The following is a 12,777-nucleotide window of genomic DNA, read 5'->3' on the forward strand; positions in this document are numbered from 1 at the left end:
AGCCAAATTTGGACTGAAATACTTGATTTCTGTTGGAAATGCAATCTTAGAAGTGCTAGGGTCCAAGAATTCACTTCACTCAGTCATCTGCTCTTCTAAATATATGGTAATTGCTCTTCTTTGTCTGTGAAATGAGAGAAAATAGAACAAATTAGAGAACTGTTACGTTCTGCAGATAGAGTGTTTCTAAGGATAAGATTGCTTTGAAGGTATAACATCATTAACAGAATATTTTTTTAATCCTTTTTTGCATCTTGGCACAGTCACAGGGCACATTTCCTATGTTTTGCACATTTATTCAAAACAGAGTTAGAATAAATCTGTTTTTCATTTTTTATGAATTCCTGGCTTCGTAGGCTGTGTAGGTGTTTTTCAAGCGCACACACCATTCTTACTTAAAAATAATTACATTTTGAGATAGAGTATGTATTATACCCTTCCTATCAAGGTATAGTGATGTGTTACAAGCTGCCATTCTACAAATTTCTGGAGTGACGTTGTATTATTGCAGATCATTTTAGGGAACTTCCTGAGAAAGTAAAACGTCTCCTCCTATAACTGGCTTTTCAGCTAGAAGCGTAACAGAGCACCCTGGGACAGCAAAAGCTAAAAGGATTAGGCATTAGGAGAGCTCTTGTATCACCTTTATCTTCCAAAACTTCCTGACAGGTTGCCTGGGCAGTAACTCTGGGCAGTGTTACCCGGATCTGCTGGTTCCTGCAGTGCCAGGGCTGACAGCAGGTGACACCTCCTCGCCTCACACCGTGGGTGTGAATATTTACTGTTGCTTTTGCTTCTCCTGGTATTTTTGGTTGCAGTGCTCTGCCTGGTTCACATCAATAGCAGAAGTCGTTCCAGGGGGACACGGGAAGCATTTGGGTAGCTCAAAAGAAGAAGTAAGAGAGGCTATTCATCATTCAATAATGCTGAAAAGGTGGTTGCTGTAGAAACCTCTCCCAGGTCTAGCAAATGTCAGGAATAAGATCGTACCCACTGCAGTGCCATGGATCAGATTGGAGATGCTCCCACGCACAGGAAGCCTGGAGGCCTGGCATCTCTTTCTGGAGACACTGGAGATTTCCTGCCTGTCTGTGTGATATGGGCAGTAGCCATCCATGTCACTGTTCCCCCGTGCAGAGGCTGCTGCACAGTCATGATCACCCTGCCCACATCCCCAGGGGTCTCTTCCTCCATCAGGACACACTCAGGGGCTTTGTGCTCGTGGCTCATTTCAGCCTGTAGCAGAAAGCTGGCTCTGGCAACGCAGAGGAGAAGTAGTGAGGTATAAAATGTGCTGAATGTACTTTAGCACGGGCTGGCAGCAAGAGCCTGGGGCTGTGCAGGGAGTACGGCTGCCACTTGTAGGATTTCAGGCTTGTTCTTCCCTGGGGCGTTCACTGAGGCATCATTAAAGACCCAGCTAATCTGAGGTGTGCTTAGCTGGAGCTCTGAGCTCAGTTGCAGGCTGATGGCAATGATGTCCTGAGCAATTGCAAAGTGTGAACATGAGCAGGAGGTGAAGTTTGATCGTAGTGTCATAAAGGGGCTGACTCATAATTTAACCAAGCTCAATTCATTTGTACAGCAGAGCTGTCTTTTTAAATAAAGATGCTCCAGCCACAAAGTGCTTTACTTATTTCCCTTCACTAGGGACCTCTTAAATGCTTGTTGCTGTGGAGTTCAGTCCACTTACAGTCCTTTTAGTAGAAGTGGTGCAAACTTGCTGAAATTAATGGCTTATCTCCCCAGAGCTGGGGTCTTGTGTGGGTTTGGTGAGTACTTAGCACTTCATCTGTGGGTTTCCTGGTAAAATGAACTAATGTGTCCATCTCGTTCCGCTGTGCTCTTTGTGAAAGGTTCCTGGGCTTCTGTGGGACATTTCATAATAATTTACTCTGGTTCAGTTCATCTTAGGCTTCTACATAAAGGTATCCTGGGTCTCTCTTGGCTGGGTAATTTGTTTCAAAATATGATTTCTGAGGCTAATGTTTCATCTTTTCCATTCAAGATCAGTGGGATGGAGCTGCACCATTCTTAATATAACATTGATTCTGCAGAGTGGTGATTCTGATCCTTGGGGTAAACTTCAAGATTGCTTTAGATATCCACGTTCTGAATGAAGACACAAGAATATCTCATTATTCAACTATTATGAAGTCTCTCGTGTTTTCAGCTGCTATAGATACTCTTGATTTTGTTTTCCTAAGAAGCCCAGAGCTTGGCAGGGCTCTGTTATTGATCTCACACAATCCATTCTGGGCATTGACATGGGGGTATCATTCACAAATCAATTTTTTCCTGAGTTTTAATTTAAATACAACTGCCCCTTGAGGATCTTTCCGGGTCACTTTTGCTCTCAAGCTGTACTTCAGCACTGAATGAACAGTTTAATAAGTGCAGGCACCCAAATGAGCTGCGTGCCAGCTGCTGTCAGACTATCTAGTCTGTTCTGTTTGCTGGCACACTTGTTTCTGTAAAGAATAACACTCTGCTCTGTCTACCTTCAAAACAGCTTTCAAATTTCAGCCTCTCAATCCCAGCTGCTCTGTAAGGAGGCAAGTGTTCCTCTGCCTGGGGAGAAAAGGTGGAGTAGTGTCGTGTAGCTGTGTTAGGCTGTGCAGAAGAACTGTCTGCTGCCTTTCTCCTCAGCAGACAGGAACTGAGCTGTACAGATCAAGGGAGCCTCAGAAGGGATCTGAGTGAAGTTAATGCCACAAAGGGCTTTGCAACCCATGAAAAGAACGTGATGAGGCAGTAACAGAGGGATGTAATATTTGATTTTCTAAAGATATTGTGGAAAGGTTAAGAGAGAGGTCACTTGAGGGCATTGCCCTTTAGGTACTGCTCACAGAAATCAGATGTGTGGGAACTGGTCGCGGGTTTATGGAGTGTCCAGAGCCAGGGACTGCCTGTGGAGAGGTCCTGTGAGAGGTTTCTTGTCCCCTCCTCATGCACGTGCCCCTTACTGGTGTCGCAGAGTTAAAACACCCCGACGGTTTCCCAGAAACGACGGCCTAGCTCCCCAAATCACTTCCTTTTCCTTTTTTCCTTTCATTTCTTTTCTCTCTATGTTTCAGATTATGCTTGGCCTTTGCCTAAACAGTTGTGCCCTATATGGATTTCCCTAGATGTGCTCTTTTCAACTGCATCTATTATGCATCTCTGTGCCATCTCTCTTGATCGGTACGTAGCAATACGCAATCCCATTGAGCACAGCCGCTTCAATTCCCGCACCAAGGCCATTATGAAAATTGCTGCAGTTTGGACCATATCCATAGGTAAGCAACACGGCTCACGATCTTAAACTGTGTCTGAATGAATGATAGTGTTACTCCAATTTTCGTTTAGGGTTGTGGTTTTTTTTTTTGTTTTTTTTTGTTTTTTTTTTTATTAAGAGGATGCTCAAATTAATTTACCTGGCCTGCATGCCTGAATACAATAACCGATTACCGGGAAAATAGAAACCTTTCCTTGCAGCTGGTCAGTGACCAAAACAAGGTGTCATTTTTCAGAGCACCACCACCACGACCACATTCCATTCGCTGCCGTGCACACGTATCAATATGCCGAGATAACAACAGCAACACAGACAAACGGTGCTTGTAAAACTGCTGCGGAAACAAAGCAGAAAACAGCGTTAGCAAAGGCTCTGGGAGGAAAACCCAGCCAGCACAAACTGCGCTGCAGTCGCCGCAGTTAAACCCTCTCAAGTTTTGGTAATGGTTTAAGTGAAGCAGCACGGAATTGCAGGCGGGCTATCAGCGAGGTATTTACTGCTCTTGCACAGCCTTTATAGCCGGTATTGTGCTCTGCCACAGCTGGAGTGCTGCTAGTACTGAGCTAGCAAGTTTGAAATCATAGTAAATGAGGAGCAGGCATAAAAGAAGACACGTTTGTATCACTCTGATAAAAAGCAATAAATAAAGCAGCAGTAAAATAGGAAGAAAAGGCAAAATGATACTGAGATGGCTTTGTAATATCAGGAATTATGTGAAGAAAAACAGTTTTTTCGGAACTCTTTCAATGTGCTTTAGGAAAGAGACATTTGAGGCAGGGTCAGAATTGCATGACCATTTCCATCTGTTGTATTGCCTTCTGTGCTTGAGTAAAATGCAGTCTTACAAAGATTTAACATTTAATTTTTATTTTATAAAGCGTTCCTCGCTATCAGTGCTGTACTGCAAGGAAAAGCATGTTTCAGGTGCTTGAATTTCTCTTGAGTTTTAGCCTGCTTGAGAAGTGGAATATGATACTGGTTGTATGGGTGCTGCAGGGACCATTTTTTGGGGAAGCTTGCCTTGGAAAAACGCTATGTAAAAGAGCAAAAAAATATTGGGGGAAATATACGTTCTCTCCTCACGTATATAATGTCTATTAAAAACAAATTTTCATGTGTCACAAGCCTGCTTCATTTCCTCTAGGTAATACAACCCACAGTGAAATTGGATTAATCAATTCATTTAAGATTTTTTTTTTATATTATTATTCTTTTAAACTCTCTGTGCTGTCTATTTGGCATGGGAAAGAGAGCTGCTGAATTCAGCACATGAGCTGTGAACAACTTCACATGTGGGATGCTTGGGCTCGATTTGCAAGGAAAGTCCAGGATCAGCACAGAATTCCATGTTCCACTGTAAGGCAGAGGGAGCAGCTGATAGACATCCCCCCCAGCAGAGATGTATAAATCCATCAGCAGCATTAAGTAGTACATTGCAAAATCTCATCAATAAGGCTTCTGTTTCCATTTTTGGAGCTAGCTTGCAGATTTCTGCCTGTGCTCTCTCAGGTGTTGCAGACACACCCTTAGAAACTCTGGCTAGTGCTGGAGGTGGCTGCCTGTGTTAGTGCCTTGAGGACCAAGCTGTGGTTTGGACAATGGGTCCAAGGGATGAAGTACTTCATGCATGGTTTACTCAGTAAGCAGACTTGTAAGAGAATATGGTGCCTGACCAAACAGATGTAAAGACTGCCACAGACCCATCTGTTCCTGGTGGGGATTGGGTTCATGATGATGGAAAATAGGCACATTATGGACTCTACTGTACCCTGGAGAAAAAAGTACTTAAGCCAGGCTAGGTAAGGTGACTTTGTGTTGCTGTAGAGTCCCAGCACCTCACCCCTGCCCAGCTTTCTCAGGAGATGTTTAACAACTATGCATTTATGATAGGATGTGAAACTGGTGAAACAATGAAGGCTAAAAGACATAGCTTGGAAAGAAGATTGAATGGCACTTTTCTTTTGTGAGCACATAGTTTGTCACCCCTCCATAAGGCAATGGATGTTGCAGTTATTCCCCAGCATCCAAAAATCTTCAGGAAGAAGCTGTGAGCAGTTGCTCAGTGAGGTGTCTGCAGTGCACAAAGCTTTTAGCACTTCCCTCCCCAGGCTGGGGAGACACATTGCAGCTGTACCTGTGTGCCCTCCTGTGTTGGGATCACAGCTGGGAGAGTGTAAAGCATGTCCAGGCCTTGTTTAGATTTTGCTGGTTCTCTTTGATGCAGACAAGCTGGCCCAGGAGAGTCTTTGGCTGCATCCTTTTTCTGAAGATACAGGCAGAATCAATACTTCCCTGAGAGACTGTTCAGGACACTGAAATGTGGTTGGATTTCCACCCTCCCCAGTGCATATGATAGGGTTCACTCATTTACTCAGGCTTTCTCTAGGAGGTTGCATTAAATGGAGAAAGAAAAGTACTCTTGGTATGTATCTGTCTTATTTTAGCATAACTATATTTACTTCATAAATGGATTTAGAAATGTGACAGACACAGGAATAAACTGAGCATGGAATGAAAGAGAACTTACCAAAAGGTCGTTGTTGCTGTTTTCTGGCTCCTAGCTAGGAAAGGCCTGATGAAATCCCATGCTATTTTCAAGAGGATGAAATAGGTTAAGTAAATCCTCACTTCAGTGTTAAGTATCACAAAAGAATTTGTACATTTTTGTGTGTGATTAAGGAGCAAATTCGAAGCAGCACTTAAGTGCAGGATGGTCAGTTTGCATAAACACTGCTTCAGCTGAAGAGACTTGGACATGCATTCCATGTAAAGAATCCTGAATTCAGTTTCTGAATCAGAATTCAGAATAAGAAGGGAAAAGCATGTAATTTATCTTAATTTGGTAGCTTTTGCATTCCATTTTTCTGAAATGTTAATGCTGGCAGCAAAATTTAAAAGAGGTTCTTTGCTCATTGAGCTACAAATTTGGCAAGTTGCACAAGCCTAAACCTATGATTAGGTTTTTAAACAGGGGAACATAACAGAGTCCTCTGGTCTGTTGACAATTTCTTTATGAATGGGTCTTTTCCAAGTCCTCTTTGTTCCAGATTTAAGTACATCACAGCCAGTTGTCCTGTGCTTTAGCAAATGTAACTTGAGCAAGACTTTTGTGCTCAGTTAGAGAAAAAGTGGGTACTGTGGAGGGCTGGGCTTGTAAAAATGAGTTTTGTGATAGATAGCACTGTGCTGAGGCTGGAAATAGAAATGTAGGCAACAGAAATATCGAAAATCAATTTTAGGCGTGAGCCTGCTGGTGGAATCTTGGCATTGTTTCAAGATTTCAGACTTTGCACAGTTTCAAAGTTTTCACAACTAACACGTGGACTTGACCATCCCACAGGATTCCCTCTGTCCTGCTCTGAGGAGGGTGGCTTTGGGCCACTCTGGCAGTGAGTGGAGACCCCCCTGCAGTGCTCAGGAGGAGTGATGAGGAACTACTCAAACCCTAAGTGCACACCATGTCATACAGGAGAGAGTGTTAACTGGGTAATATTAAATGAAACAAAATATGTGGAGATGCACACACATTGCCTCTGATATGAAAATAAGCAAACTGTTTTAGTTTTGAGGTTTCTCGTGGTCCAGCTGTATGCCTGCTAGCACAGAAGAGTTTTTCCTCTGCTTCCCAGTAAGTTCAAGGTTTGGTCATTTACTAGAGAGTGTTGAAATTACACATGCTACCAATTTTCCAGCTCACAGTTTTACATCCTTAGTAACAAGGTAAATTCAATTTACTTGATAAGTGGTTGAGATGAGGCCATCCTTTAAATTCTGCTCTTTGTATCAGTGCCATAAGCAGACCCCACATGTCTTTTTTTGTGTGTTTGAAAACATTTTCATTCTTTCTCTGACTCACTAATGATATGATAGTTCTGATTTCAGGTAGGTACTGAAAGTTTTGTGTATAAAATAAACTATTCATGTTTAAAAAGAAATTCACATCCCCATTTAACTTTCATACTACTCCATTGTTTTATTGAGGTGATCTATTTATAGAAGTATGAAAGACATGTGCTGTAAGGATCAGTAAATGCTCATCTCAGATTAAGTGGTCTTATGTCTAACAGTGTTTTGTTTCTGCCCTGGGTGTTCTCTCACACAGCTGAGCAGCCTCATGCATGAAAGCTGTCCTAATGATGTCCTTAAAGAGCCTCCAGGTACAAATCAAGCCTTCTCCTACCTCACTGGAGATAATCCTCAGTTTGAGGAATGTGCTTGGAGTGGCACCACTGATACAAAAGGAGTTGTGGTCTCCTTACAGACTAGGAGCAGGTTGTGCGTGGAGGTAAAGGGTGACTGGAGTAACTCATGTAGCCTCCCTTGGGTCATGGTTTCAGAGCATGTTTAGGGGTGTGATTTGTATTTCTGCCCATCATTGTGTCTCTCAGATCAGTGACTTTCTCAGCCAGGCATTTCCATGGCACACGTGCTGATGAGAAGTGTTTGCTCCTGAGCACCTTCAGTTCCCTGCCAGGTGGTAGCTGAGGGACTGCATTTTGGGACAGGAACACACACACACAGAAATTTCTTTCCAGGCTTCAGGCCCTGCTTAGCACACAAACCTTTGGACATGTGCCATGGCAAAAAAAAAGGCAAAAACACTGCTAATGAAGAAGGCAGTAAATGAAAAGTCAAAATGTGTTCCTGGGGCTTCGCTCAAACCTGTCCCACCACGCAGATGGGCTCTGTCTGTGGTCAAATGTACCATTGGAAAGATGTGGCTAAGCAAACCAAGAGAAGTAATTTAGCAAAGTGGAAGGGCAGGTGGGAAAATAATTTATTTCTTCTGTCCTATAGTGGTTTTTTGCTGTTTTTCCATCTGGGTTGTTCAGTGCTCTCCCAAGGCTTAAGTAAAGGTCAACAGCTTGTTCAGGCACAGTCAGTAATGACATTCATCTGTTTGCAGTTGTGCTTGCTGTGGGCAGGGAGATCCTTCAAAGTTTAGCCCCTTTATATTTGACTTTAAACCAATACAAGGCAGGCACTGTTGCTTTTTTAGAATGGTTACAAAAAACTAGTCCTAATCCAGCCCTGAAGGCACCTTGTTGCAACATTAGTAATGAAAGGCATTAATGGTTTGAACACTTCAGCACATTCTTTGATTTTCATCTGAAGAGCTTTGCTTCCTCACCCCATTTCCTTTTTTTACACAGTGCAAGTCAGGAGGCTGTTGGGGTTTACTACTTACTGTCTGAATCAGGCACTTTGTGAGACACTTCTGTGCAAGTCAGGAGGCTGTTGGGGTTTACTACTCACTGTCTGAATCAGGCACTTTGTGAGACACTTCTGTTAAGAAACCAAACAGATTTGTTTTAGTTTAAATACAAAGTTTATTTTTGGTTTATATTTGTTTAAATATGAGGTTAAAGATATGTATTTGAACATGCAGTGTTCCCCAGTGTTCTTGAGTTTGCAATGTAGACTGCATCTGTGTCAGCCATAGGCTTGTTTGGCACAGATTTCTCTCTGCTTTTTTCTTTTAAATTGTCTATAAGCACCAGGAGGATGGCACTGAGGTCCAAAGTGCATCATGAGATCCCTGTTTTCTTTAGTGAGGTGGTTGTCCCTGGAGGAAATATCTTCTTGTAGGAGAACGGAACTTACTCCCTTTCTTAGTGGAAATAACCATCAAAGACCACATCTCTTCAGTAATCTCTATCAATCTCATGGGCTTTCATTGCAGAAAACAAGGTATCAAACACAAAACCTGTATTGTTTTTAATTTAAGTCTAAATCCTGGGAATGTCAATTTGGACTTTTTAGCCAGCTTTTTCACTGCAGTGAGTACAGGTTTTACAAACACGTATTTCTAGTCATTTGGGTTTTGTTTTATTAATGGAGAATCTGTAAAGAGCATCTGTTGCTCTGTGTCCACAGCATCATCTCAGCCCCATTTGGTGAATCGTTCTACTGGCTTGAGGACATCTTTAAAGCTGACAAGAAGCAGTAAGGACAACAGTTGTAATTGGATTTGTAATCCAGGGGATCTCTCTCTGTCTTGCTTCCTGCTGCCCTGCCAGACAGAAGCTAAAAGAGGAGATAGGATGAAAAAAATCACATCCATTTTCTGTGGTGTGGTGAAAAGGGATATCCTGCTCAAGCTGCTGCCTGGCAGAAGGTGCACAGAGCTCCCACTGTTGAGTCTAGCAGGGACCTGGTTCTTGGCTCACTGGCTGGTGGTGGCTGTTGTCTCTTCTTGCTGGGGCAAAACCAGTTGCCCTGGGCACTGCTCAAATACCAAACAAGAGGACCAAGTTTGCTCTGAAGAGCAAAGTGTGATATGGAATAGGCTTGTAAAACTTTCACAATGCAAGTTTTTGGAGCAGCCCTGCCTCTCTTGGGGAATTCGCTGCCAGCTTAGTTAGAAAGTTATTTGATACAACTGGAAAATATGTCCGAGGCTGGAGAACTCAGCTCACTGAATCAGCCTGAAGTCTGCTGATGAAGAGTGTGTTGGGCAAAAACTCATGAAATGCTCTGCACTGGGGCTCAGAGAGCTGTGCAGGAGAAAGGCTGTGGGGAGCAGTTGGCTTCAGAGCCTCTTTCCTGATTAGACACTCACCCTCACTGGTGTAGCGAGTTTGGCATTCTCTGACCTAGTTCCTAAGTTATGAACATCTAAAACAGCTTTGTTCGTACTGTGGGTTGCTTGAGTCAAGTGAAGCTGGATGCCTTCTCCATCCTGTTCTAACAGCTGAGCTCAAATTAGGCAGGCATTTGTGCCCAGGCACCATGGAATGCTTGGTGGTAAGCACAGCATGAGCTGAGCAATGTACCCCTACTGAAACCAGGGCCAGGGTGTGAGCTGTGTCTGCAAGCAGGTATTGTTGCATTTGGGATTGTGGCAGCAGCATTTTTGCAGTAATCCCCCATGAAGGAAGCCCTTCTGAGGTGTCTGAGACCTTCCACAGTCACTTCTCACTTACTGGGGGGGTGTCAAGTTAGTTCCTGTTGCCCAGGGTGTGCCCAGTCTTAGTTCCCTTTCAGGCTCAACTGTGCAGTGGATCAGTGATAAATCATGTATTAAAGAATGAGTTACAAAGGAGAAGTGTGAGGTGAAAGAAAGCACTGGAGATGAGGGCAGTGCTGCCCATTCAGCAGTGCTGGATGCTGGCTGACAGCTGAATCAAAGTGTGTTGGCAGCTTATCTGAGGGCATCTTTCTTCCTGCTGCTGCTTTCTTCCTACTGCCTGTCATCAATGCTGAGGTATCTCATGCTCATGCAGAGTTTTAGGCTGCCATCAGTGCTCTTGATTTGTGTATTCATCATATCCCAGAACCAGGTTATTCTTCCCAAATGTACTTTATGGGTGTCACATAAATTCCACTTTATATGTAAAAATATCCCAAAGCCTCATCTGATTTCCCTTGGCTAAAGCAGTAACAGTAAACTAAATGATGACTACTTCATGAATGAACTTGTATTCATTTTGGAGTATTTCAAAGGGTGGGTGTTATAGAGGTCACTAAAGCATAAAATTATTCATGCAAATGTAATCCCAGTGTAATGCCATTGATTTAATTCAGATTTCATCTTTGTGTAGAGACTGCTTTACCAGTATCCAAGTTCCATTTCCCAGATGTCTGTGGTTTGATGGAGCCAAGGCATTAGAATGGTGTCTTTAATGATGATTTAATGATTAAATCCCATGATTTAATGGTTTGATGGGATGAAGGGTTTTGCAGTCACAGGGATTTGGCACAGGAGAGGTAACAGGGGTTACCATACTGAAAAGGAGACAACTGCCTTGCCAAGGGTAAACTGATAAACACTGGCATGTAGAGGGAGAGAAGAGCAAATCTTAGAACTAATGTCTGAGCTAAGGAGACACATGGTAGAATCACAGAAGGCATTTATAACCGTTACTTTTCAGAAGAAATTCTTTCACTAGTTTACTGGCACATGGTAATTTTATGGTAATGACAAACTGCAGATGAATTCTTCAGAATCCTGGAAAACACTTAGCTGCAGTGGGAAAAATGCCCTGGTTAATCTCTTTAGCATGTTACTTTTCCCATTTAGAAATTCAGAGTTCCACAGGATTAGATCTGTGACCTGTGCTATTCACAGTAACTCCAAAAAAACCCCTAATCCAGGCCCACCAGTGGCTTCAGTGTGGATTATTTCTTGGATGAAGGAGCTAAGGAAGGGCATGGCCAGCCCCACAGATGTGTCTGAGGAGTGGGTGCTCCATGACAGCCAGGTGGCCAGAGGGGAGAACAGAAGACACTCTATTGCTCTCTAACTGCTTGGATACGCAGGTTTTTTTCCTTTCTTAAAAAGGATAGAAAAGAACTTAAAAAGAAATGGAGAAAGATAATCAAAGGCATAGAATGAGTTTGTATGAGGACAGAGAGTGAACAGAACTGTAGTCTTCAGTTCCAAAAGAGATGTCAGACAAGAGGGATGATAACAGGTCTATAAAATCACTGAGAAGGTGGAAAAGGTGACCAGAAAGTGATTATTTGCTGTTTCTCACAGCAAGGAACTTATGGGAGTCAAAGGAAATTGTCAGGTAGCAAACATAAAATGAGCAAGAATTACTTTGTTCACATGACAAACAGGTGGGTTGGGGAACTGAAGGCCACTGAGAATTGTGCAGTCAGAAACGAGATCAAGGATTCATGGAAAATAAATCTCTGAAAAGCCGTTTTAAAAACGAGATATGGATGCAAATTCTTGGTTTGGAATTTTTTAAGCTACTACACTTAGAGCTGTCCCCTTTTGTATCATGGCCCTAAACTTCTGGCACCTGTCAAAGACATGAGACAAGAGTAGATGAACCTATGATGGTCTAACTAGAACAGGCCCACCACATCTTTTCCAGGTTCTCCTGTACACACAGGATGCAATATTCCAGAATATATTGTTGATTTTGGAAATATTTCATGTCTGTCCTGGTGTTGGACTGAGCTCCACAGATCAAGGGACAAAGTTTGGATCTCAGAATGTATGAAAAATATTGGATTTTGATCTTGCAGAGACCATTGTCTGCTTGCACTGGGGGAGTCCATAAGAACCCAGAAAGGCAGGAGTTTTGCTTCCATGTACCTGTGAGGACATGGCAAGAGTGGTGATTTTTTAATCAGTATTATTTTAATTTCTTAAAGAAACTTGCTTTTAAATCCTCATAGCTGTAATTCTTTTGGATTTTGAAAATTTTTCTCTGTAAAATTTGCTCCACTCTACCCTGTGTCAGTGATTTCAAAAACCCCCCAGACTGGTATGGAGTGGCCAGCTGGGCACAGAGCAGGGTAGTGACTGCCTTTTCTCCACCTAGAAATTGCAATTAATGCTAGAAAAATAACTCCATATAGGAGTTGGGCTGCATTCACTAAGTCAACTGTGGAGCACAGCAAAACTGCTGCTGTTCCCGGAGGAGGGTGTCATTCCCTTTGAGCTGTGCTCCCAGGAGTGTTGTTTAATGAGGTTTTCCCTTCCCCTTGAAAGCAGTAACTTCCCCTTCAAAAAGCTTTAGGCAGTGTGATCTGAATGCACG

The 12,777-nt window shown here is 42.8% G+C and overlaps 1 protein-coding gene across 1 annotated transcript in view; it reads left to right on the top strand.

Moving 5' to 3' along the window:
- The window catches only part of HTR2C (5-hydroxytryptamine receptor 2C), a 35,751-nt gene that overhangs the window by 21,169 nt on the left and 1,805 nt on the right, over positions 1-12,777 (top strand). Inside the window, exon 2 of the mRNA XM_008934864.2 lies at positions 3,078-3,278. Within this exon, the coding sequence (XP_008933112.1) occupies positions 3,078-3,278 (201 nt within the window). The remainder of the gene's footprint in view (positions 1-3,077; positions 3,279-12,777) is intronic.

The sequence above is a fragment of the Manacus vitellinus genome, unplaced genomic scaffold (genome assembly GCF_001715985.3).
Source record: "Manacus vitellinus isolate BGI_N305 unplaced genomic scaffold, ASM171598v3 scaffold_19_pilon, whole genome shotgun sequence".
NCBI classification, from domain to species: domain Eukaryota; kingdom Metazoa; phylum Chordata; class Aves; order Passeriformes; family Pipridae; genus Manacus; species Manacus vitellinus.